The 27,463-nt window shown below is 44.1% G+C and overlaps 1 protein-coding gene across 4 annotated transcripts in view; it reads right to left on the bottom strand.

Moving 5' to 3' along the window:
- CDK5RAP2 (CDK5 regulatory subunit associated protein 2) overlaps positions 1–27,463 on the bottom strand; it is a 184,105-nt gene that overhangs the window by 98,380 nt on the left and 58,262 nt on the right. For all 4 annotated transcript variants that reach the window (XM_081236387.1, XM_081236386.1, XM_081236389.1 and 1 more), the window contains exons 12-13: positions 23,987–24,205; positions 3,398–3,568 (exon numbers count right to left, since the gene is read on the bottom strand). In XM_081236387.1, coding sequence (XP_081092513.1) covers positions 3,398–3,568; positions 23,987–24,205 — 390 coding nt within the window. The remainder of the gene's footprint in view (positions 1–3,397; positions 3,569–23,986; positions 24,206–27,463) is intronic.

Here is a 27,463-nt window from a genome sequence, read left to right as displayed (position 1 = left end):
GGCTTCCCTGGTGGTGCAGTGTTTGAGAGTCCGCCTGCCAATGCAGGGGACACGGGTTTGTGCCCTGGTCCAGGAAGATCCCACATGCCGTGGAGCGGCTGGGCCCGTGAGCCATGGCCGCTGAGCCTGCACGTCCGGAGCCTGTGCTCCGCAACGGGAGAGGCCACAACAGTGAGAGGCCCAAGTACCACAACAAAACAAAAGAAAACAAAAAAAACCAAAACCCAACAAAGTCTAGGCACTCCTGAAACATTACAAATTTGACAAAACTTGAACCGTCCATATCTACGAGGAGATTTGACTTCCAGGAAGAAAAAGGCAAGACTGCAACTACTTTGGGGGTCTGGTCCCAGGTGAAAGCTCCTCCTTCACGATGAGACACAATACAGCCCGCTTCACCAACCCCTTCAGAAGAGGTGACATCCAACGATACTACAGGCCTGGAAACCACTTCTCTGGTCTTTTGGCCAAATTCAAGCACAGAATCCATTCCTAACGATTTAAAGCCTGGTAACTCCTGAAATAGGTGTCCGTCCACTCTCTGTGGGAAATTAAGGGTGAGAACCTCATCTCATTCCTAGCCACCCATCAGAATTAATTCATCATGTCAAACATTTCTAAAATAGCTGAACACAAACAAGAAAGTAGAAGCAATTTTTTGTAAAAACCTATTGAAGCACTGGGAATTAAATAACCAAAACAGAAATTCTAGAATTACCATCATACAGTTGTGCTTGAGTTACAATTTTCATTTTTATTTCTTAAAAGTCCAACTATACATACACATTAACAAACGGGGCCACAAGGGTTAGAAGGGAACAGCCACCCTTAACTCGCCACTTCTCACCTCTGAGTCCCACTCGCAGAAAAAAACGGCTTTTGACTCTACGGATTTCTGTTATTTACTTCCACGTTTCTACATGTGTTCCTACGCTCACATTGCTTGATTTCCTAAGGTTAGTTTTATTAACTGGCTCCTGTCACAGAAGTTTAAGGATGTAGCTCTCACATCATCTACCCCCCAACGCTTTTCCTAATAGTTACAGCACGATTTTGGTTAAAGCAACATTCTGCATTTACGTGATTATGGCCACGTACATACTGTCCACAGCCCAGCCAAATGGTGTTCCATGGTGACATTTCCGTTCACGTTTAATTCCTTGCTTTTCTTGGAATGAGCAGCAACTGCTTTGTTGTGTTTACTTAGTTCATAAAACTAAATTATGTACTTAGTGTCAATTTATCTCCAAACTTACAAATTCTTCTACATGGAGTCAAGACACATCAGGTAAATGATGGGCTCTGTTTCAGTTTCTTGAAAAAGTCCCAACTAAGCCCTCCCTCAATGGCTCAAATCTGGGCTTCTATGTAAGTGGCTGGGATCTTCCTTCCCCACATCCCAGGTGAATTCCTTACTTTCTGGATCCCATTCTGTGTTACTTCCTCATTTGTACGGACTCGTCCTCCAGCAGCTTCCTGCATGGAGCACATGGAGGCAGGTGATTTTAGGCATCAAATATCTGAAATTGCCTTCATTGGGCCCTCATTCTTGCTGTCAGCTTGGCTGGCTACAGAACGCTGGATTGGAAACCACTTTTCCTCAAAACTGAAAGCACTGTCCTGTCTCCTGGCTTCCAGTGTTGCTGCTGAGAATTCTGATGTCGTTTCGGGTCTGGGTCCTTTGTATGGGACCTATTATTTTCCTCTCTCTGGAAGCCCTTCAGATCCTCTCTTTGCCCCTGTGTTCTGAAATTTCACAATGACACAGGATTGTGAAATTGCGACAGAGGTCTTTCTTCATTCACCGTGCCAGAAACAGAGCAGGCCCTTTCAAGGTAGAGATATCTGCCCTTGCATTCTGAAAAGTTTTCTCCTGTTACTTTGAACTTTTCCTTCCCTCTGCTTTGCCTCTTCTTTCTGGAACTTCTGTTCGTCATATATTGGAGCCCTTGACTCGAGCCTCTGATTTTCTTATCTTTCTTCTCTCATTTGCTCACCTTTTTGTTTGTTTCTGTGTTTAACTATATTTTCTGGAAGATGTACTTGACTCTCGTGCAACTTTTCTAACTCTTTTATTAGGCTCTTTATATCTGTAATAATACTTCCAATTTCCAATAAGGTCATTCCTCTTTTTCCCAAATATCTTTTTTATCAGATGCTGAACTCATTTCTTATCTGAAGATGTTACAATACTGAGTTTTTTGAAAAGCTGCCTAGTTTTCTTCTCTGCCTCCACTGTTTCTGTTTCCTCTACGTAGCTTTGTTCTGTCTTCGTCTTTCCTCTTAGACGCTTTTCTCCTGTTTGAGGAACTCGGGCCACCCACGTATCTTTAAGGGTAGAAGTGTCCAGAAGCTCTGTGAGTGTGGAAAAGGTACATCAACGGCAGCCTCACTGTGAGGTGATCAGGCGGGGACTCGGCTGTTTTGCTGAAGGACCCCCTACTGTCAGTCAGCATCTTTCAGTCTTCTCGGTCCACAGAGGACTCTCCGCGCTGGTACACACACTTCCACTCCTTCTCATTGAGGGATACACTACTGTTTTCAGCTGCACCTGGTGAGCCCCAGGCCAGAGCTTCTCTGGTTTAAGGTCCCCACAGAGTAAACCTCTCATATACTGCTGGTGACAATAAGGCCACCTAACTGCCCAGCATTCCAGCAACCTCTGTTGCTGACAAAGGTACCAGGTACCCCCACTGCCCGCTGAGCCTTTCTGGGTTCTGTAGGATTAATCAGCTTCTTCTTGTTGGCTTTTCATCCCCAAGGCATGAGGCAGAGGGGAGAAAGCTGAATCCTATGTAGTTATTCGAATAGCAACCTGACCTTCCACCATTCCCATTCTCCTGGTCCTGTGCGTTTATACCTTTTCACCCCTTCACCGTCACGTTAATGAGGCTTCAGGAGGAAGCAGTGTTAAACACGCATGTTCACTCCACCATGGTTACCTGTAATTCTGAGCTGAATCAAAAATCCAATATACCATCAAATGATAAGGGTAGTCCAAGACAAAAAAGGAACAGATAGAAGAAAAGTACAGAGGAGTGAGAGAGCATGGCACAAAGGAAAGCCAGTACTGCAGCAGAAGGCTGGCGCTAGAGCAAAGCAGGCTGGGGCCTGAATCAGGCCCTGCCATTTACTAGTCACGTGACCCAGGACAACTCCCTTCTCTTCTCGAAGCTTTCATTTCTCCAAACTTACCTCCCTGGTGGCTGAGGTCCAAATGACATAAAGAAAGCTCTACAGTGCTCCTATTAATAATAGTGAAGACCACACTCTTTTTTTTGCCCAGCCTTACCTTTTTATAAGCATTCCTGTAAAAAAGTTTAAAAAACAAAGCAAAACAAAAAAACCTATGCCGAAGTCAAAAGATTTAAATACAAAAGAAAAAATGTTGTGGTACCTGAAGCAACAAGTCCTTTTGACTGGCATTTTCTGTTAGACTTCTGATCACTTGCTCTTGACTGTGCAATTTTTTATTACTTTCATCCAAAAGACTCTTGTAACGATTCTCCACTGCTTTCTCTCTTTCATTCACTTCATTGCGTAATTTCTCAACTTCATTTCTAAGGTCCTACCAGAAGAAAAAAGAAAAAATGGAATTCACTTGACAAAAATTTCAAGGTAATCTTTCACCTGTTTACCTTACTGCTGTAAGAGAGCAAGGTACATAGATATATTTTACAAACGTGAGCTTCCTTCTCATTTAAAGTCTTATAAAACCAACTTTTAAGAATAATAAATTTGGGGAAAGCTTCATGCACAGACATTTATCACAAAATTATTAACAATACTGGAAAGCCAGAAAGAAACTAAATGTCTAAATCTAGCAACAGAGAATTAATTATAAAAAGCATATGGGGGGCTTCCCTGGTGGCGCAGTGGTTGAGAGTCAGCCTGCCGATGCAGGAGACATGGGTTCGTGCCCCGGTCTGGGAAGATCCCACATGCCATGGAACGGCTAGGCCAGTGAGCCATGGCCGCTGAGCCTGTGCATCCGGAGCCTGTGCTCCGCAACGGGAGAGGCCACAACAGTGAGAGGCCCGCGTAGCACAAAAAAAAAAAAAAAAAAAGCATATGGTATAAAAAATATCACAATTATGAGTAAAAACAAAGCAGGATACTATGTAATATGATGCTGATTGTTTTCTAAGCGTTTACACAAAATATTGTCAAGGCTATGGGGAAACACACCAAAATAATGACAGTATCCCCAAGCAGAGGGATTATGGGTGACTTTGCATTGATTTTCATTTTTCTGAGTTTCTAAAATCTCTAAATAAGTCTGTATGACTTTCATAATCAGAAAAAAAAACTGTCTTAAAAAATGACATTTATAATAACATGGAAAATGCTTATGTTAGAATGTTAGGGGAAAAAACAGAAAACAAACAGTATACAGTGTGATTTTTAACTACCTCAAAATCTGTACTATTTATAATATTGAAGCACTATTCATAACAGCAAAAGGCTGGAAACAACCCAGATGTCCACCCACGGAGGAACAAACTCTGTTGCATTCTCACAGTGGAGCACTCTTAAGCTATAAAGGAAAAGGAATGAGGACTCTACAAATATCCCGCCCTCAAGTAATCTTCTAAACATATTGCTCAGGTGGGCATGTGGGGTGGAGGGTGGTGTGGACCCCAAGAGAAAAAAAAAGTATGTCTAGCATACTGCCATTTAGTTAACCATAAATAATGGCTGCCTATATGGAAAAGGAGAGAACAAGGTGCAGGAGAGAGTAGACTCATTTTACAGATGTGTCAGTGAAGCTGTTTAAGTGTTTAGATAGTTATTTTAAAAATAAAATAATAATCTCCTAAAACTAAAAGCAAAAGAAACAGAAAAAGAATTTAACTGTGTATCAAGCTGACTGGTTAACCAACCAGAGAGGAATGATTTCAGTAACGTAAAAGCAGATTAATTTGTACACCCCTAGTGGGATATTTCTCCAATGTCAAAGGGACTGCTGCAAAAATCGTAAACTGTTTTCAGTAATCATGTTGCAGGAAATAATATTCATATTGTTACTCTGAAACTGTGTGTGCACAGATATATACATATTTATTAAATAAGTAATTATCACTATCATAAGAACCAAGCCTCAGAGAAAACAAATACAAATATAAAAGAAGTTAAAACATGTAATTCTAAATTTGAATTGGAAATACGAATATAAACTTACATTTTGTTATTTCTTTCCTTTCACTGAAAAAGCCTAGAATCAGTATCCTCCCTAGCATGCAGGCTGTAGTCTCTAAATATCATTGCTCACCAAAAAAAAAACAAAAAAACAACAGGGTTCTTTAAAACAGTGGTTCTCAAAGTGTAGTCCCTAGAACAGAGTTAGCAGCACCACCTGGGAACCGCAAATGCAAATCACTGGGCCCTAACCCACACCTATTAAATCAGAAACTCTGAAAGGAGGGAGGGAGGGCCCAACTATCCGTGTTTTAATAAGCCCTCCAGGTGATTCTAAATCACACCAGAGTTTGCCTTATAGAAAGGGATGATTCCAGGCCTGGGGCAGGAGTATATCGTATAAGCCCAGACATCTTATCATGTCAGAAAGGAAGGAAGCTGTCAAAGACTACACATTCACGTCCAAAGAACTCAGGAATCAACTCAAATAAGCTTTTTCACTGTCGAAAGATAGGACAATTAGAATATCAAGGATAATGACAATGAATTAAAATACGTCAAAAATGTTAAAAAGCTATGAGTTCGTAATAATTAAAAAATAAAAAACCTTTTGGTCACTGTGATAGGCAGAATTACGGCCCCCCAAAGATGTTCACATCCTAATCCCCAGAATCTCTGACTATGCTGAATTACATGGCAAAGGGTAATAAAAGTTGAAGATGGAATGGAGGTAGCTAATCAGCTGACCTTAAAATAGAGAGATTACCCAGGTGGGCCCAATATAATCACAAAGATCCTTAAAAGTGGAAGAGGGAAGCACGAAAAAGACTACACCAGCCATTGCTGGCTTTGAAGATGGATGGGGGTCATGGGTCTAGATGTGCAGACAGCCTCTAGAAGCTGGAAAAAGCAAGGAAATGGATCTTCTCCTGGAGCCTTCAGAAGGAACACAGCCCTGCCATGGTAAGTCAGATTTCTGACTTCCAGAACTACAGGGTAGGTTTGTGTTGGAAAGCAGCCAAGGGTGTGGTGATTTGTTACAGCAGCAATAGGAAACGAATACAGTCACCTTTGGAAGATTTTAGGGAATTCTTCCATTGTCTTTCTTGTATGAACTACACCCCAGAGTAACTAAATAGATAATGAAAAACAAATTTTTCTTCATACAAGTATACAGCTATAAAAGAAGAAGGAATGATGAAATTAAATTATCACCATTTTGCAAACAATCATCAATGGCTAGTAACATCACAAAAACAGGGACTATCAGATACAATGTACCTCCTGTTGGAAGTACAAATGACCACCTATGATGTAATCTTGTCAAAAAAATTAAACCTGAATTTGATCGTGCACCTTATCTAACTTCCAATTTACTAGAAATAAAAGTCAGCAGAGAAACAAGTTGAATGACATTACAAAAATACAATCAGCAAAATCCAGAATGTGGAAAACAATAAAGGACAAAGGACCCAACTTACTCAACAAATAAATTTCAAAGAAAAAAAAGGAGAGAGAACCTGTAGATTAAATAATAATTAAGAAAGTTAGGGAAGGCTAGTGTGAACTCACAAATTCATACTGATTCTACTGATTCATTCTGAGTTCATTCTAGCTTCCCTTTCTTAATACACACACACACACACTTGCTCACACACAGAGATGGACACAGAAATAAATACAGATGTGTATGTGCATGTATGCAAACATATTTTCAAGCTCTGTCTACTGCCAAGGTCTAGAAGTATTGACACCCCAGTAGTAATGAGGATACCTGTCATTCAGATCTTGGTTCCTAAATATCATTCTCCAATAAAAGAAACCAGAGATCCTTAGAGAAATGGTTGATTCCAAGATTGGGTTAGGGAAAATACAAGAAGAGTCCAGGACATCCGGTGACCCTAACAAGTGTGGAAGTGCTCAAGAAATGTTAAAGACACAGGAATCAATTTGAAGGAGTTCCCAATGGCCGTATCTGGGCCAATCTGAACAGAAAATAAAACACGATAGTAACAGCTTAACAACCTACAGAATAGAAAAAATATCCATGAGTCCATACTGATATAAACAACTATATAATAAATAACTGCAGGAGAAAGGGCAGCCCTTCCTTACAGTAGAATTACAACTAATAAGTGTAGAAGGAATGATGGAAAATCACCACTAAGCAAACACCACAGTAATGACTGTTGTAGGTAAGGGTCATCAATAAGATTCTTAAAAGTATGAGGAGAAACAAGACATTTACATAGTGTCAAAGTATTTCCCCCCAAAATACTTATCACAAATGGAGAATAGTAACTTTACTGTGGAGAAACCCAGAAGACCCCCACCTTAACCAAGTGACCAACACTAACTGCACCAGAAATAAGACGGATTGACATTATGCACCTCCAGATATGACATAGCTCGTCTATGCTATTCTTGCCAAAAATGTATAACCTCAATCTAATCATGAGAGAAACATGAGACAAGCCCAAACTGAGGGACAGTAACAAGATAACTGATCAGTACTCTTCAAAGGAGTCAAGGTCACAAAAGACAATGACTTGAGCAACTGTCCCAGATTAGACAAAACTAAGGAGACATGACAATTAAAGGCAATGTGGATCCTGGACCAGAAAAGAGGCATTAATGGGAGAACTGGCAAAATTCAAATACAGTCTGCAGATAACAATATTGTATCAGTGTTAATCTCCTGATTCTGTTGAGTGTTCCATAGTTATGTAAAACGTGAACATTGGGGAAGTGGGATGAAGGATACATGGGAACTCTGTTATTATTTCGAATCTTTATGTCTAAAATTATTTCAAAAGTAAAACTTTTTTAAAAAGAGACTTATCAATCAGTACAACGTCCAGATCATGATTTGAACAAACTGTTTACAACAATTTTTAAATAAGACAGGGAAATCTAAACATTAATTGGCTAGTTGGTAATATTAAGAAATTATTAATCTTTCTGAAGTGGAAAAAAATATTTTTTTAACATACTGAAAAACCAACAAAATAATATGCCTGGGAATTGCTTAAAATACTTGAGTGTTGAAAGAGAGGGAGTTGGAAGGAGGGTATAGCTGAAACAAGGTTGGCTATGAGTTTGAGTGCTGAGCTGGGTGACAAGTACCAGAGGGTCAATGTACTATCCTCTCTCCTTTTCTGTGCATTTGCGTTTTTCTTTAATAAGTACTTTTTTTTTAAAGCAATGATTAAAAACCTGAAAGAAATTACCAAAACGCATGATTACGGATGATCTTTTCAATTATTTTTTCTCAATTTTTAAAATATTTTATACTAAATATAGACCACATTCATAATGGGGGATAAAGTAAACTTTTTTTTTTTTTTTTCTGCCGTACGCGGGTCTCTCACTGCTGTGGCCTCTCCCGTTGCGGAGCACAGGCTCCGGACGTGCAGGCCCAGCGGCCATGGCTCACGGGCCCAGCCGCTCGCGGCATGTGGGATCTTCCCAGACCGGGGCACGAACCCGTGTCCCCTGCATCGGCAGGCAGACTCCCAACCACTGCGCCACCAGGGAAGCCCAAAGTAAACATTTTTAAAGTAACATTTTTTAAAAAGAGAGAAACCACTTCAAAAATTAAATGTTACTCTTTTTCTTGGGCAAACAGATGAAGATAAGATTGTCTTAAGCCTTTAATCCAAAACAACTGGACCAAGAACCTATCATGAATTATAAATGTAAACAGAAATTCAATTCTAGAGGGAGGAAAGAAGAGCTTATTATAAGGCAACAGTAACAGAATTCTAAAGCTAAAGAATAAAAACCTTCTCCCACAATACAGTTGGGCCAACAAATTAAGACATTTTCCCACTGCAGACCTTCCTGTCAGCCCTTATCCATCTGCAGCCATAATTTTTATACAACTTTAACTTTGGTTTGGATTTTTTCCCAAAAATGTTACTTTATTCCATTACACCATGAGCTACAAAGAGCACACACCAATTAAACAATGACGACACATAAAGAAAAAACCTTAAAAGTCAAAAAGAAAAGTTTAAGAGTATAACGTCCAGAAAATAATTATTTAAAAAAAAAAAAGTACAAAAGACGGAGGTCCACGGAGCTGCTGCGCCTGAGCTTACAACTTGGCTCTCCTCCTCTGAGTCCAGGAGAAAGGCTAGATGAGGTCACCGGGTGATGCTGAGTGAAAGATACCACACAATCTTCCTATCTATCCATTTGAATGAGAGTATCCTACGTCTCCTATTTCCCCACCGTCTCTGTCTGCTCTTACGGGTAATAGAGCAAAGAATAGCTCTGTGCATAAAACAGGTTTTCTCTAACTTCTGGTTTGTTTTCTTAGGCTAAATCTCCAAGAGTGGAATTACTAGGCCAAAGAGTAATAATAATAAGCATGGTTCGAGGATTCTCTCTACAAAAGAATTCACTTTCTTCCCAAAAGACAGTGGCTGAAACGCCACCAACAAAGCCTAAGTTTCCTGTTTCACCACAATCTCACCAGTACTATTTTCTTAAATCTTTGCTAATTTAATTGGTATCAGATGGTCCTTCACAAGGGTTTGAATGCGCATATCTCTGATGGCCCCCACCATCAGCTTTGATACATCTGACTATCTGGATTTCCCCTTGTGCAAACTGTCTTTAGCCATTCATGAAAGTAGTTTCGAGGACGGTTCTAAGGAAAAGCCGATCTCTCAAGAATCGCCCACGGTGAGCGTACACAAGCACACACACACACACTTGCACACTCTCTCACAGTCCCCCCCCCCCCGACATCAGAAAGGCCACCAGGACAAAGTCCACCTGTCTTACTAATGCTACCAGAGAACAGGCAGATGATGAACGTTTCGTGATCGTTTTGCCTTCCTGACGGCTTAGCGAGCTGTCCTAGTCCGAACGAGGACGGGGCGCAAGCGCAGAGGAGCAGCCAGGGCTGGTGGGCAGTAGCCTGGGGCCGCCCCGGGACCGCCCACACCCGCGACCGCCCACACCTGGGTTCCATTGGTAAGAAAAGCTGCGGCAGGTCAAATCACATTAACCCATGTAACCTTCGCAACCCACGTGGCCTGCAAGGCTTTACTCCACCTGGACCCCCACTACCTCGCTGACCTCTTCCGCTGCCGTCCCCTCACTTGTTCCGCTCTGGCAGCCCCGGCTTTCTTGCCGTCTCTCTTACATACCACGTACACTCCCAGCTCAAGGCTCTTCTACTTGCTCCTCTCTCTGCCTGGAAAATTCCCCAAGGCTGCTCCCTCACTTCCATCAAGTCTGAGCTCAAATGTCACCTTCTCAGTCCAGTCTTCCCAAGCCCGTCCCACCTAAAATAACCACCACGAGTCCCACCGCAACCTCACTCCCCATATCCCTTCCCTTCGTTATTCTTCCTCATCGCGTCTGCTAATACGGTGTTTAATTATGTGTATGTTTTGGTTGTAGTCTCCCCTACCAGGATGTAAGCTCCATGAAAGCAGGGGGGTTTGTGTATTTTGTTCACTGTTGTATCTCCAGCACCTAGAATGGTACCTGGCACATAGTAGGCACTCATGGCAGATTTAAGATAGCCATAAATTCTTTGACCTTCCCATTGAAAGGTGTGGCGTCTGTGTCCCCTCCTATTAAGTCTGGGCAGTGCGGTGACTACCATGACCAAGAGAATACGGCAGAAGTGACACTAAGCCAGTTTCTGGGTCCAGGCTTTAAGAAACTGGCAGCCTCCAACTCGTGTCTCTTGGGACTATGAGTCACCATCCAAAAAACACAACTACCCTAATGCTGCCATGCTGCAGAGGCCACACACAGGTCTCCAGCTGACAATCCCAGCTGTGTCAGCTTTCCAGCCATCCCCCAAAAGGCAGCAGACATGTGAGTGAAGAGTTACGGATCCTCCAGACCAGCCCATCCACCAGCTGAATGCCATGAGTGACCTGGGCCATGGAGAGCAGAAAATCACCCAGCTGAGCCCTGCCCAAACCCTTAAGCCACAAAATCATGAGATATAATAAAATGGTAATGTTTTGAGACACCAAGTTCAGGGGTAATTTGTTATGTAGCAATAGACAACCAAAACAGCACTCAGTAAGTATCTGTTGGACGACTGAATAAATGAAGGAGGTAGATGGGACTGCTCCCATTTTATGAACGAGGAAAGAGGTCCAGATAGGTAAAGTAATTCTCCCAAAACCACAGTCACTAAGGGACAGCACCTGTCTGATTCCAAGCCTCTCAGTTCGCTTCCACACAATGACAAGGCTTTGGATTTCTTCGTTATCAGCCACTAATGCAATGATCCCAATCCACTCAATGGTCATCTGACACTTGCTTTTAAACAAACCTCCCCCTGAAAACTGCTGAGAAAGGGACAATGAAATCTTTTGTTAAGCCACTTAGGTACATCTTTAAATTCACAATAAATTCACCTGCCATCCTAGAAAGATCCTGTCTACTTTTTAATTTTAAAATATGTGTGTATTATGCTAAGTAAAAAGTATACACTGCTCATGTGCACAGTAATTACAGGTCCACTTACATCACTTCCCAGGTTCAGTTCCCTCCTTTATAAAACACCTATCAGACCCGTATTTTGATGTCTGGTCAAGTTTTTGTCTATGTGCGTGCGTTCAGCAATCATTTATACCATTCTCCAGTTCTTTTTTTTTTTTTTTAATTTTAATTCAGCAACGTAGGTTAACAACTTCTTACATGTTTTACGTGATAAAAGCCACTATGTTGTTGCTTTTCTCCCCCATATTATCCCTCAACCTAACAGAGCTGACAACGTGAAAACAACACACCTGTTCCAGGATCCCACCAAGGACGTATAGTTTTGTCATTCCTCCAGATTGGGGGGTTCTTAACCTGAGGGCCACTGAACAGGTCGGTCCCTGGGAGTCCATGGAAATTTGTTCATGTGTATATTTTGGGGGTAGAGCGCTCTCAGCATAAATCAGGAGTTCAAGGAAAGTCGGGACACCAAAGGGTACAAACTGTTTGTCTTCTTGTAAGCTTAGTAACAGAACTACTATTTACCAAGGCCAAGGCATTTTTACATAAAACATCTCTAACCCTTAAAACTGTCTACACAGTAAGTATTATTAGTCCTGTGTTTACAGAGAGGAACCTAGGGCTTGTAGAGACTGAACGATTTTCACAAAGCTTTATAACAAGAAAGTTCTGGGGCTTCCCTGGTGGCGCAGTGGTTGAGAGTCCGCCTGCCGGTGCAGGGGAACAAGGGTTCGTGCCCCGGTCTGGGAAGATCCCACATGCCGCGGAGCGGCTGGGCCCGTGAGCCATGGCCACTGAGCCTGCGGGTCCGGAGCCTGTGCTCCGCAACGGGAGAGGCCACAACAGTGAGAGGCCCGCTACCGCAAAAAAAAAAAAGAAAGTTCTGGTGCTGAAATTCAAACCCAAGTCAGTTTGACCTCACATTCTGTGCTCTTCCCACTCAGCTGCACTACTGGTAAAACCAAAGCAAGTATTAAACCACCCTGCAACACGGGCCTCCACTGGTCAATAATCCACCCCCCGGAGCTAACTTTATAGTTTCTCAAGGACTCAGGATGGATGGAATAAACCAGCTAATGAACGAGGCAGGACCAAGGATCTTGGACCTCACATGAAGAGCAGTCGGGGAAGGCCTGAAGTCAAAGGACTACTGCAGGGAGGGGGGAAACGTGTGCCGAGGTGGCCTTGAGGAGGAGTGGCTGCCATGGCAACACAGAGACAGCTGATGGGCTCGTGGGCTCGGCACCAGCAGAGTTATAATAAATGTTTAGGGGAGGTATGGAAACGGCATGTTTCGCCTGAGCAAAACAATCAGAAATGAAAATTGATAAACTTGGGTGGTTTCCCCAAACCTCCTGCAATATTTCTGGGCTGTGAAGACAGACAGACCTAGCCTTGAATCCTGGCTCTACTGCTAACTAGCTGTGTGGCCAGAGATAGATAACTTAAATCTTTGTTTCCTTTCCAGTAAATGGAGATACTAATATAGATTCCTAGCATCCTTGGAGGGTTAATTGAAAGATGGGTGCCCAGCACAGAAGCAGGTGCCCCGGAGACAATGCTGTGTCACCTCTGCCTCTCCCTGCAGCCCCCAACCCCGGCTCCAGAATGACCTCTCCTCCCACCCTTCCTCGTCTGGGCGCAGCATCATCATCCAAGGTTCAGCTCTTCCCCCTGCCTCTCACACACACCTCCTCATCCAACAGGAGACCCAGGCCTGAAGGTCCAGCACATCCTCCACACAGAGCCCGTGAGAGATGAAGAGTGTGGCTTTGATGCTTCCACATGGCCACGAGTGCCCAAGTCCTGCCCTGTCATCCACTCCTACTGCCCTCCCCACACCCCCAGAGTTCTCAGAGGCACTGAACATACGAAACAATCGCAGACTGAAAAGCAAAGTACAAGTCTGGACCATCTCATAGCCAAAGTAGAGCTTTCTAATAAAACTGAGGGCTGTTTATTTTTTTTTCGGGGTGGGGGGAACAGGGAGGGGATATGATGCAGCTTAAGGGAGCCATCCGAGTCCTCTCACTCAAGTAGAGGCAGAAGTGGAAAAAGAAGACGACTGAGGAAATGAGGACGTCAGCCCTCCCAGCAAGGGCCAAGCCCGGCTAGGTCTGCAGCAGGAAAGCAGAAGAATCCAGAAGCTGGGCTCTTAAGGTACAGGAACCCATGAGCAAGGACGGCGCAATGAATATCCTGGACTCTGATTAACCAGATCAGCCCCTCCTCCTCCCTGGAGGAGGCATTAGAAGGGAGGACGGGCAAAGCTGAAGCACTGGGGGCAGAGAGAGAAGTATCCCCTCCCTCCCTCCAGCCCACCGCACTGCCTTCTTCAGCACGTGGCTCCCATCTGGTCAACGGCAACCGCTGTCTAAGTGCTCTGACTCTGCGTTCACCCACCAAACCACATGCATTCCTTTGATCATGACATCTCTGCCCAGAACCCTTCAGGAACTCTGAGTTAACTGCAGGACGAAACTACCTAACAAGCAGTCACTCTGGGCTCCCCCCCGGTGGGCTCCCTCCAGCAGCTCCAGCTTACCTTCTATCTAGCCTTATCTCACCCAACTGCTCCATCAGCACTCCAGGCCCCCACCTGCCTCCAGCCCGTCCCCTCCATCTGGCAACAAAATAATAAAATCTCCCCAGTTCTGCCTGGAGACAGCACGCTTATCTTACAAGGGCCAATCCAAGGGCCACCCCTTCGAACAAAGCCCTCCCTGATTACTCTGGCCCCCAGCAATCATCCTCCCAAAATGCTACCCACCACTTTACTCTATAAACCTCTACAGCACTTCGGAGAGTGCTGGGCACTTTACATCCATCACACCTCATCCACCTCTCACAGCAGCCCTACGAAGTAGAGGTTCTGATTACACCCATTGTACCAATCAGGAAACTGCGGTTCAGAGAGCTCAAGCAACTTAACCAAAGTAAAAAGTGGTGGAATCAGGATTTAAAACCAGGTCTATCTGTGTTCTTTTTACTAAACTAGTGGTTTTTCAAACCAAACTTGCGAAGCCCTCGGATTAGCAATGCCCAAGCCTGGCCGGCTATCAGCATCATCTAACTACATGTTCCCGGGCCTTCCTCCAGAAACTGAGTCGGTTGGCTGTGGGAAAAGCATGGAAATTTATATTTGGTTTTAATGCAGGAATCTGCAGAGCTCCCTTAGTACGTTTGTTTATTTGCTTCTGAACAAAGAGACAGGGGGAAAAAGTTTGAAGACCCCTATCCTACACCAGACCACCATCCTGCTTTAAAGTGAGAGTGGCCCCAGCAAGTCTGCATGATGCCATGAACTGAGCTGCCTCAATTTCCACCCAAATGGGCCATATTCCTCGAAGATTCCCAGGCACACTCTGGGCCAACACTGAGCTGAGCAATGCCTTTGCATATCAGAGCTCTCTTAGGGCAGTTTTTGTTGTTGTTGTTGTTTTTAAAGTGGGCTGTATGAAAAATAAAATACCCCTGTAATCTTAGAATCACGTTAGAAATGAAAAGCCAGGCCCTCACACTTCCTTCTCCAGGCAGCTGGTTTGTTTTATCTCTAGCCAGATGGAGAATGAGAAGGTTCTCATCCATCAAATTTCCATCTTATCAGGTTTCACTGTGAGAAAGCCTGTCAAAGTGCTCAGTAGTTACCTTTAAATATACAAAGGAAACTTCTCCAAAATCTTAATGAGGTACAGGAACTCAGTGATGTAAGAATCTCCAGAATTAGTAGGAGATACTGGCGTTCCAGCCACGCTCTACGGAGCCTCGTGGCTGCTGGGGGCTGAGGCAGGAGTGGGATGAGGTGGGGTGAGAGGGGCTCCCAGGACTCCTACCTCATCCCACCCCACCCTGAGCAGCTCCACTTTTCTAAGTTTTCTCTCCAGAAGAGTTCATTTGAACAAAGAATTCATATGCTCAAAAAAATAAATAAACAGAAACCACTGAAATGAGACAGTCCTTGCCTAAGAGACCAACAAACATGCGTGGTACTGGCTGCGAGCAGTGCAGTTCTGAGCAGGGAGCTCCGTGCAGGCTCCACCAGGAAGCTGGGGAAGAACGAACGGACAAAGGTGGTGAAGCTCAAGCTGTGCAGGGGCCGAGGCCCAGCTGTCAGGCGCCAGGCGAGGCACCACACGTCTCTAAAACCCCACCTGAACGATGCAGCAGAACACACCTGCCCTCTCCTCCAGCCCCCTCCCCGCTCCCCGCGTGCCCCAGCCTTTGCACAGGCCTTCCCTCTACCAGGAACGCATTTCCACCTCCTGTCTCCCTCATCCCCAGGCAAACTGCTACTTAGCCTTCAGGTCTCAGCTCAAACCCACCTCTTGTGTGAAGCCTCCCTCCCCCTCCCCGGCACCTCTCTCAGCACAGTTGCATTCTCTGTGCTCCCAAAGCACTTGGGCCATCCCTCTATCAGCACTCATCATGCTATACTTTAATTAGCTCTTGTCTGCGTTTCTATTATATTTCTCTACTAGATTTCTTCAGAGACTGTGTCTGACTTGATTCAGTCCTGTACTCTCAGTGCCCAGGACAGAGCCTAGCACAGAAATTATGAAGGGAGAACCAGAGATGAGGGAAAGCCTCTCTGTTTGCACCCCAGAGAGACGATAGCAATTCCCCAATTCCCCGTGAAAAGCGATGGGAACAGTCTTCTAAACCAGCTTCCCCAGCAGGCCCACGCAGGAGCCACTCACACCCCAGGGCCTGTCACTCCAAAAGGGTTCTGACGCCCTTCCTAGAGGGATTAATCAGTTGAAAAGGAACAAACAAGCACTTTCTTCAGAGGAGAGGTAAGTGCTGATCAACGAAGGAATTTACAGCTTTGTTGCCTGGACTGGTGAAAAGGCAGAACACATTTATTAGTCAGCAGCGCCTGTTAGAGAGTCTAGTGGGCTGGGCTGTGTCACCCCAGGTCTTGAGACAGCACCTGCCACACCATTAAAAGCAGGAAGAGAGGAAGGAAAAGAAGGAATCTAATGTAATAAGCATCGCCCTCTGTGAGCCAGGAACCGCAGTAGGCATTTACTCCTGCATTAAATTTTATTATCCATTTATTTAATCTTAAATTAGATATCATCAACCCCATTTTAGGGGAGTAAACATCAGTTTAGAAAAATTAAGTAACTGGCTTGGAAGCTCAGAGTTAAGCACCTGCTGATGCTGAGATTCCAACCCAAGTCCGGCACTGTTTTCCCCTGTCCCAAACATACCCACTAAATTGCAAAGTTTCTAGCACCCAAGGCAGGGACGTCATCACCATCAACAAAAGAGCTACTATTGATTGATCATGTATGATGCGCCAGGTGTAACGCTAAGTGCTATACCTTATCTCATAGAATCCTCACAACTGATGTCTGTTTTTCTGACAAGAAATGGACACCGCAGTCTGCAGAGGCAAAGTAGCTGGTTCCCAGCCCCAAAGCTAGCAAGCGATGGAACCGGGATTCAAATCCGGTCTGACTCCCAAGTCTCTGCATTTGTGCCTCTCTTATGAGAAACTGGAATTTGCAAAGACAAAACTTCTCCCACACAGGTCAGTGAAACTGCACATTCTACAAGGATAGCAACTCAAAATCTTTACAGCTGACCTTAAGAAAAAGGGTGGGGAGCGCTCTGACCCTTAGTCAAAATCACACCATCACCTCAGGTCTGTGGTCTTAGCCCTAAACCAACTAGCCTACAGCCTACAGACACTGTCTCCAAATGCCAGGTTTTGATGACGGTTCACCAAAAGATGTCCTGAATGTTCCCGCAACCTCATCTGGAGCTACCCGTCAATAAACACACGTGAGAACCGGAGGGGTTCAGGCTGAGCCACCCTGAAATTACACCCGCTCCTGTCAAAGCACACAGGATTAGCCAGCTGGGTGACGGGTACAACTTTAATTAGATCTTTGGGCTGTAGCCAGCAAATGCATCCCCACAGAGCGAAGGGCCCAGGTACTGAAGCACACACTTGTCAGAGTGGTGGGTGACAGGTCTCGTAACAGATGAGAGCATTATGAGACAGTCTGGGGAACAGGCTAAACCAATGTCTAATGAACGGTGCTTATAAAGGAGAAGAAAAAGACTATGACTTGTCCCTCTCCTCCCTGCACCCACCCCGAGCAGCACACAGAATGCCTGAACCAGAGACAGCAAATCTAAAAACAAGATTTACCTCTATCACCAAACACACACACACACACACACACACACAGAAGTGCCTTGAGTCTCTGGAGCCAAACAAGGTATCGAAGCCAGAGATGTGAGGGCAAGGATGTGAGAATCCAAGCAGCACTGCTGTTAGACCACAGAAGCTAGGACATTTTAAACATCACAGTTAGGACACCGACTTGGGAACACTGGGGGGTTTTGTTTGTTTTTGGCAAAGGCCTCCTGAATTTCTTTGAAGGGATGTGGGTCCCTCTGGTGGCAAGGAGGTATAACACAATAAAGGGAATCTATCCGTGAGACCCTCACTTTTTGACCTTTCTTTTTGTAAAAGACTTCGAGGTGGAAGCCAAAGCTTGGATTCACCCGTGCCTACCGACGGTGCCTGCACTACTGCAAGTGCTCAATAAATGTCCCTTGAATAAACAAATGAGCAAACTGCAAATTACCACACATGCTGAGTTGCCTGGCACTACTAGGTCACTGCAATCACAGGCAATTAAAACAAACAAACAAACAATGAACTGACTCTCACAGCCAAACGTCTCAGTGTTCACGCACCATTAGACACAGTGAATTCAGATGCCTCGGATCCAAGCTGCATTTTCAGACAGGCATTGTCTCCCTCCAGAATGCTTAAGAGCAGGCGCAATGAGACGGCAATACATGTTTTTGGCATGAGCAAAGGATGGTTTGATCACATCCAAGAGAGGCTGGCTTGCCATCAGAACGAATTCAGGGAATGCCACAAAAGCCCATACTGCTTGACAGGGGACCACCGCAAAGGCTTTGAGTTGGGGATCATCTCTCAACAGGGCTGCAGTATTTCCCACTTATTTTGAAATTCTGGTCCAAGAAATGAGAATAATGGGAAACAGCTAGAGAGAGTCCTGGGGACTGAAAACCTTAATACTTACAAGCTTAACAGACTTGGGTGACATTGATCTGGCCCTGTGCAAAACTGCTTCTACTGAATGGGGTATTGTCGAAGAGTCTGTATACTGCTCTGAGAACTCTTTATAAAAACCCACCAGAGGAAATACTTCCCTCAGGCCTCAGTGCCAGCAAAAGCTGTCCCTTTACCTTAACGTGCTCTTCTTATAGACACCGGAGACCTTGTAACTGAATTTCCCTTTTTACTTTCGCTGCCAGGAGCCCCACCTGGATTTTAAGTCCCCCTCTTCAGCACTGTGACGGCTCTCACAAGTGGCACTTCTCCTCACTCACCTGCCTCCATTTCACTGGTCACACTTATTGTTCCGTGACCCTAATGCCTTTCATCTCATTTAATTTTATGACTTTCCATAAACCTCTGAAGATGTTTTTGAAACACAGAAAGAAGGAAATTAGAAGTCTGAAAGCTTCAAATAACCAAAATACTTCAAGGTGGGTGGTCTTGAAAATGGATTATTGTAGTCCGCTGAAAAGCTGAAATTGTATCAATCTTCCTTTTTGCTAAAAGCACAGTATTCTTAACATAAATACTGTTTGCCATAGCCTCAGCATGGTATCTTAGGTGAAGTCCTGAAATTAAGAGTCCACAGACTTGGATCCATGTCACATATTTATCACTTTCTATGTGACCATGATCAAGCCATTTAAATTCGAGGCTCCGGGGCTTCCCTGGTGGTGCAGTGGTTAAGAATCTGCCTGCCAGTGCCAGGGACATGGGTTCGAGCCCTGGTCAGGTAAGATCCCACATGTCGCGGAGCAACTAAGCCCATGCGCCACAACTACTAAGCCTGCACTCGAGTGCCCGTGAGCCACAACTACTGAGCCCACGTGCTGCAACTACTGAAGCCTGTGTGCCTAGAGCCCGTGCTCCACAAGAGAAGCCACCGCAATGAGAAGCCTGTTTACCTCAACGCAGAGTAGCCCCGGCTCACCGCAACTAGAGAAAGCCCGCGCGCAGCAACAAAGACCCAACGCAGAGAAAAATAAATAAATAAATAAATAAATTTATTAAAGAAAAAAAATTCTGAGGCTCTGATTAATCTGTAAAATGGGAAAAACCTTTTGTATGCCCAATCACAGGGCTGTGAGCACCAAGGGAAAGACAGGCAGTCCTTGTATTAACTGTAAAGTACACTGGAGAAGAATACACCTAAGAAATCATATCTGCTTCATTTCTATCACTCTGTAACAGCAGTTTTCATTAACAGAGGGTGTTGAGGATTGAGCTGAATGTGGACTGAGAAAAAGACCAGTGTTTGGAACACATTTTCTTACCGGTGTTTTTCAGCCCTACCTGTGGGATGCGGTGAAGTCTGAGTAAATGCTGAGTATTCACGAGTCCTAGAGGGGAGCTATAGTACGCACCCAGACAGCCCAGAAGCCACACCTGAGCGGCATTACAGAGGAGCAGGTTCCTCCTCTTTCCCCTCTATCCCCGACCTCCCGGAGCCTGACACACGTCACGTGCCTTTTCTCATCTTCTTGTCTCCGGGCTCTCCGCAGCCAGCCCATTCTCCAGACCTCCATCAGAAAAGTCTGTCTAAACTGCGCATCTGATCCTAACAATCCTCTGCTTAACTCCCCCTCGACAGGGACCCCACTGCCTGTAGGTCAAGTCCACACTCCCAAACTCTGTATCCAAGGCCCTCTACAATTCAGCCTCTCTCTAGGTTAAAGCCACCCTTCACTACAGCCCCAAACTCTTCTTCCCCCAAACACCACACTCGCTCACATCTGTGTACCTTCACCTCCTATACGAGACTCTCCTCTCCCTCGCCTAGCTCGTAACCTTCAACTCAAACTTCAGAACCAGTTCGAAAGTTACTTTCCCGGGGAGCCTTCTCCGATCCTGCTCTGTGCTCCTGTGGTTGTTCTGTTCCTATCTCCGTCCCGGAACTGTCCCCAGGCAGAGCTGAGGGGCTGCACAAAGCGTTCAATGTGGCTGAACGCATGCAGGGAGTCCTTTCCATTGCCAAGCCAGACACAGAGGCCACCAAAAGGCCTGGGGTTTTGTTTGTTTCAATCCAAAAGCAACAGCAATAGCAGTTGGTGAGTGGGAGGCTCTAGTTAATGAAAGAGCCTAGTTAGCAGAACCAGCTGATAAGCCATGCAAGGCTGGTGGGTTACACTCTACCTCTGCATGCGTCCTAGCACCATAAGGCAAAGTCACCCCCAGCAGGTTTCCCCAGATGCTGAACAGGCCAGTGTCCCCAAGATCGGGTGCAAAGCATGCCCACGAGATGGACACAGTCAAATTCTTAGGATAAAACCAGAAGTTAAGCAGAGATACTGTTGTGATGCAATACACGCTCAAAAAGAAAGAAACCACGGCCAGATCGTCTTGTCAGAAACATGCATGACTCAATGTAGAAAAGCAGCCATGATGAGACACTAGGAAGCCCTGAGTCACAGGCATGCTCACCTGAGGTGAGCATCCAGAGGCACAGCTGCTATTTTGGTGCCCACTGCCGTGAAACAAAGCCACGCCTTCTCTGGATAACTGCTCACTCCCTCCAAACATGTGGTTCTAGGGGAAGCTGCCAGTAATGATACACGAGCTCACACACACACACACATGCACACACCCACTTCTGACAAAGAATGAGCATGTGACCCAAGCTGGGCCTCTCGATACCTCACCTGTCTGACCCTCCCGACCAGGGGACAACAGGGGTAGTGGGGTGTGAGAGTCCTCCTTCATCTCATGTACTAAACTGGGGAGCTGTGATCCCAGCAAGGCTGGCAATGGTGGGTCCAACCACTTGGAGCTGGAGTAAGAGGACGCAAGAAAGAGAAGCCAGCTCTCAGAGAGACATGGACTCGGTCCCGGCAGAGTTCCTGTGACCCCTGTCCTTCCAGCCATTTAGTTACCCAAGGCAATGCATTCCCCTTTCTGCCTAAGTTACTTAAAGCCCACCCGCAGTATACTTCACTCCAGTCTCTCCCTCTCACTGTCACATGCCCCTTCCATTCCTTGCCAAGCATTCCTTGCTTCCTTATGAAGACGTATGCATGTTACTTAGGAATAAATCTTCTTATCAACAGCAGTCCAAAATTCTTTTAGAAGCACTAGGGTTTTCATGAACAAGTGAATAATGGAACCAACATTGTCTGATAATAGAGGGATTGGTAAATAAATTACAGCATATCCACTTGATGTAATGTTATATAGCCATTTCAAGTGTAAGTTATAATGTAAAGAAACAATTACGTATTTTATACACCTAGGGGTGTGTGTGTGTGTGTGTGTGTGTATCTCCCGAATCCAATTTCTATTGAATAAACATTTTTATATGATACAGGGGGATGGAGGGGACAAACTAAACTGAAAAAAAAAATGTTATCCAACGGTGAAGGATCTAAGAATTGGTTATGAAAACTGACCTCTATAGAAGGACCCTCTGGCCAGTCTTTTCTTTACCTCATCCACAGAGGCACACGACTCAGACCTCACACTGCTCACTCAACTTAAGTGTCATCTCCTCTAGAAGGCTCCTCTGACTACTCTGCCCCCCAAGGATCTTTCGCACTGACTACGTAAGCTGCACGAATTAGCTCTGGGTTTTACACTGCTTTGCATTTTGTCATGTATAACATTTTCACCTCCCTTAAGGAAAAAAATAAAACATTCAGGGCTCATGCCATGTATTTCCATCAGCATCTCACCTAGATATATTTGGTGTTCAGTAACACTGAATAAATATGAGACAGGTCTTTTAATAACATGCAATAAACTGGTATACACCAATATTGCTGGTGGCATCATAAACTGGGCGAGCCCTTTGGACAAATAATTTGGCAGCATGATTAACTAGTATAATCCTCAGAATCTATCCTTGGGATTTCAAGGAAAAAAAAATGCCTTTATGCCCAAAGATGATCATTGTGGCATTACTTAAACAGCCAAAATGTCCAAGAGAGGAGGTAATTATTAAGTAAATCATGTGAAATCTATTCGATGAAGCGTATGCATCATTCAGCATGACGGCTCTGGAGCCTACACAACACAGGGAGATGGCCAAGAGAGAGAAAGTGATCAAAGAACACACAACAGTATTTAGCCTCTGATTGGACTGGGGCCCCAAATGCACCAGGACTAAAGGGTGATACTGAAAAACAGAGTTACTTTATGTGGGTGGTGGAATTATAGGCGACATTTTCTTATTTTCCTAAGTTTCCATTATTGCTCTCTTGATGTTCGTTAAAATTTCTGTTAAAATAGACAAACATTTATATTTCAGTCCTCCTGTCAGTGCCAGCCTTAGGATTTCACACTATGGTCCTGACGTCCCGTCCCTGCCAACAGCAGCCACCAGAGAACCAACCTCTGGTACCTGCGGGCTCTCCTTCGAGCTCTCGACTCCAGTGACTCTGCCTGCCCCAGGCGCCCATGCAGGGAATTCGTTTAACCTGAGTGTCAATGATCACTCAGACTCAGTCCCTGTGCTACCCGACTGCACCGAGGCTGTGGATCTGGACGTGACTCTCAGGATGCTGAATACTTACGTTTAAACATGACAGAAACTGTAAAAGATCAACTTCTTTGTCTACCAGATTCAGAGAGAATTTCTTAAATACTAACATCCAATGCTAAATAGAGTAGTCTTAAAAAAAGATCACTCTCACCTAGGGAAACGTGGTATAATCTTCCTGGAGAACAATTTGGGTGTATCTATAAAATAGTCTTTAAAATATTCATACTCTTTGACCCAGTAATTATACCTCTATCAGGAAATAAACAGTGGATAAATATTTATGGTCAAGGATGTTTGCTGCAGCATTTGTTATAAGGCAAATATATATATATATAAAATGAACTAAACATCCTACAGTAAGGACTAGTTAAATAAACTGTAGCACATTCAAGTGATGAACCATTATGTTCACACACAAAAAAACACGTTTTTGAAGAACACTCATGACGGCCCCACACCGAAGGGAGAACACTGAATAAAAAAAAAAAAAAAGAAACAGAATACAAAAATGCATTTTCAGCTTGACACCAATAATGTGCACACGTGTGTGTGTGTGTGCGTGTGTGTGACAGAAAGAGAGAGAGAGAGAATAAAAGGACTAGAACATCAAATAGCTAAGACTGGTCATTTTTAGGTGATGAGATGGTGAGTGAAATATTTTATATTCTTCCGGTTTTTCTAAGTTTTCGGCGATGAATATCTGTCTCCCTAAAACAGCCGAAGAGCCCCGGCCAGCGCAAGCGCCCTGCCCACTACCTCGAGGGCCGAGCGGCACTCACGTGGGTGATGCGGTCTCCCTTGCTCCTCTCTCGGTGGGCTGCCCCCAGCTCCTTCTCCAGTCTCTCCCTCTCCTGCTGCAGGTCGCTCAGCTCCCGGCTGACTCTCTTAATGCTCCTACGCAGTCTGTGGTTCTCTGTGCTCTTGGTGAGGTTTTCTGAGCGCAGCTCAGCCAAAAGGGCTGACTTTTCTAACAGGGCAGCCTCGTAATCTTCAGACCCCTAGAAGAAAAGGAGGGGAAGGGGAGCTGGGATGATTTTCACAGCTCAGTAAACAAACCAAGAAATCGGTGCTCCTTGTTCACCAGTTTTGTTTTGTTTTTTTGGTCGGGGCGGGGTGGAGGGAGGTGGAGATTAACATAACATTCAGGACCCACAGCACAAATAATATGAAAGTTTTGAAATAACGCAGGGTGGTGTTTATGTTATGACGTTGATGTTAAGGGGGAAAAGGCTACAATTATTGTGTAAAAGAACTTTTTTTTTTTAAAGATGAGAAAGAAAAGCACAGAATGTTAATAGTAACTGTATTTAGTAGGGTGGGAATACAGATGATTTTTTTCCGTTATTTTTAAAAGATAGAAAATAAAGAATTTTATTTGAAAAGCAGAGGTGGATTCAAGCACTGGCAATGTTCATCTCTGATAGAGATGAACCCACAGTCATCTAGAGAAAAAGGAGTGGTCAGCCTAGTAATCGATAGCCACCTCAAGAGACTACAAGTTCAGCAGAGTCGGAGGTCTACACGTGTCAAGAACATGTTTATTTCATTAATACAGTTTATTAGAGAAAATACATATGTGATTATCATGCATATGAAAAAATGTCGTAACTCACCAATAATCAAAAAGAGTGAACTAAAACAAGCTTTCACTTAACAAGTGAGATTGTTTTAATGAGAATATCCAGTGCTGGCAAGTTTATTGGGAAATGGCACAATTAACATTCACGTTTCAAGAACTGACCAAGCATCTAGAAGCCAAGAAATATGCTGGCAGGAATGTACATTGATAGAACTCCCCGTGGGCAGATTATGTACATCAAGTATGTGTGTATTATATAAAGATGTTCACAATCATCCCAATAATTCCATTCCTAGGATTCAATCTCAGAGAAAAATCCAAAATATAAGGGGGAAAAGCCTTATATACAAAGTCACTGGGGCTTCCCCGGTGGCGCAGTGGTTGGGAGTCCGCCTGCCAGTGCAGGGGACATGGGTTCGAGCCCTGATCCGGGAGGATCCCACATGCTGCAGTACGGCTAGGCCCGTGCGCCACAACTACCGAGCCTGCGAGCCACAACTGCTGACGCCCCTGTACCTGGAGCCCATGCTCCGCAGCGGGAGAGACCACCACAGTGAGAAGCCTGTGCACCACGGCAGGGAGTAGCTCCTGATTGCCGCAACTAGAGAAGAGCCCACGTGCAGCAATGAAGACCCCAAAACAGCCAATAAATAAATAAATAAATAAATAATAAATTCTTTAAAAACAAAACAAAGTCATTCATCAAAGAATTACTTAAAACAGTGAAAAATAAGAAACAACCTAAATGTGCAAGAATATGAAAACGAATAAACTATGACAAAGCCACACAATAAAACCTTAAAACTATATTTACAAAAAGTTGATAATATGTGAATATTTCTAAGTCACTATGTTACATTAAAAAAAAAAAAAAATCCCTGGTGGCTCAGTGGTTAAGAATCCGCCTGCCAATGCAGGGGAGAAGGGTTCAATCCCTGGACCGGGAAGATACCACATGCCGTAGAGCAACTAAGCCCGTGTTCCACAACTACTGAGCCTGCGCTCTAGAGCCCGCGAGCCACAACTACTGAAGCCCGAGCGCCTAGAGCCCGTACTCCACAACAAGAGAAGCCACCACATTGAGAAGCCCACGCACCAACGAAGAATAGCCCCCACTCGCCGCAACTAGAGAAAGCCTGCGTTCAGCAATGAAGGCCCAACACAGCCAAAAATAAATAAATTTTAAAAAAATCAAATTGTAAATGATCTACAAAATAAAATCTATGCATAGGAGAAAGCCTAGAAGGAAAAACAACAAGGTGTTAGTAGTGGTTGGGGAACTTCCTGATGTCCCTTTTTTCCCTTCTTGCCAGTCTTCTGAAAAAATTTTTGAAACATATATAATACTTATACTCAGAAGAAAATTAACTTTTTTAAAAATCTGACTTTTGAATTAGATTGAGGACAAGATTAAAAATTTTAAAGCAAGGGACACTCGAGCTGTCAAGGTCGTAGCTCAGACTGTGGAGTAAAGGGACTGGCCCCAGCTTCCGGGCCTTCCCAAGAAATCCATCTCTGCCTCTGTCGACAGTGAAGTCCTAGCTGCTCAGCAGAGGTGGGTTACAACCACGGTCACTCTGGAGGCAGAGGGGTTCCGCTGTTCCCGGGCCCCTACAACCCAGCCATCTGGTCCCATGCTTCCCCAACTATTGTCTAGGACACAGCAACAGAGGCTGAGGGAGAAAGCCATTCAAATTCCAAAGTAGGTTTTATAGAAGCTTCTGTTTTAGTTTCCTTTAAAATTAAAATAAATAAAAAGAAATGGGAAACCTAGGTCATGGGCCCACCCAAAAAATGTATCTGGGGCAGTGCTTATTTAAATAAACTCAAAAAGAGAAAAGAAGATAAACAATGATTTGGGAAAACGCTCACCTTGAAAAATTTTCATAGTTACCTTTTATTAAGCACTGATTATGTATGAGGGGCTAAACCAGGCACTTTTACATATATTATATCTCAGTCTCTCATAGGACCCTACAAAGTACACATTATTATCCCTATTTAAGTAACTGAGGCTCAAAACTGTTAAATGACTAGCCTGTCATCAGACCATAAGTGATTAAATCCAGGATTCAAACGACTCCAGAGCCTGTGTTCTTCCCAGAGCACTATTCTGTCTTGCCCGTTCCAGGGAAGATTCCAGTTAACAGCAATAAGCAAAAAATTAAAACAAGCAGACTGAATTCAAGGGGAGAACACCAGTTAGGAGCTTGTTAAACAAAGGATAGCAATGGTTGATACTAAAATAATAGATATTATAAAGTGATCAAAGTTCTGTGGGATTATCATGTAAATAACGATAGCAAAGCCTCTTTAAAAATCGAAGCTCAAAGAATTCAAATTCATACATTCGATTCACTTCATAAAAATACTTTCCATGTTAATTTTCCCTTAGATGGCCCTCTGGAAAACTTCTTTGGAGAATTTTTTTTACCTTTTCCTGAAAGACACCTTGACTTTCAGATTCTATAACACCAGTCAGGTGCTTATAAATCAGGTGGCAAATACTTGACCCAGTTAGACATGGTCAGAAACTAAAACACCCCCCTACCCCCCCCAAAAAAAGAAACTAAAGCCCAAACAACATGAAACAAATTGTTCTTCCCCACAGTACAGAAACATGATGAGTTCAATAAAGAAAGAGTCAGAAGGCCCAGAGTTCAAAGACCAGTTCTAG

This window comes from Mesoplodon bidens, assembly GCF_964165515.1.
Source record: "Mesoplodon bidens genome assembly, chromosome: 6".
Classification (NCBI taxonomy): domain Eukaryota; kingdom Metazoa; phylum Chordata; class Mammalia; order Artiodactyla; family Ziphiidae; genus Mesoplodon; species Mesoplodon bidens.
This window is presented reverse-complemented; position numbering and strand designations above follow the sequence as displayed.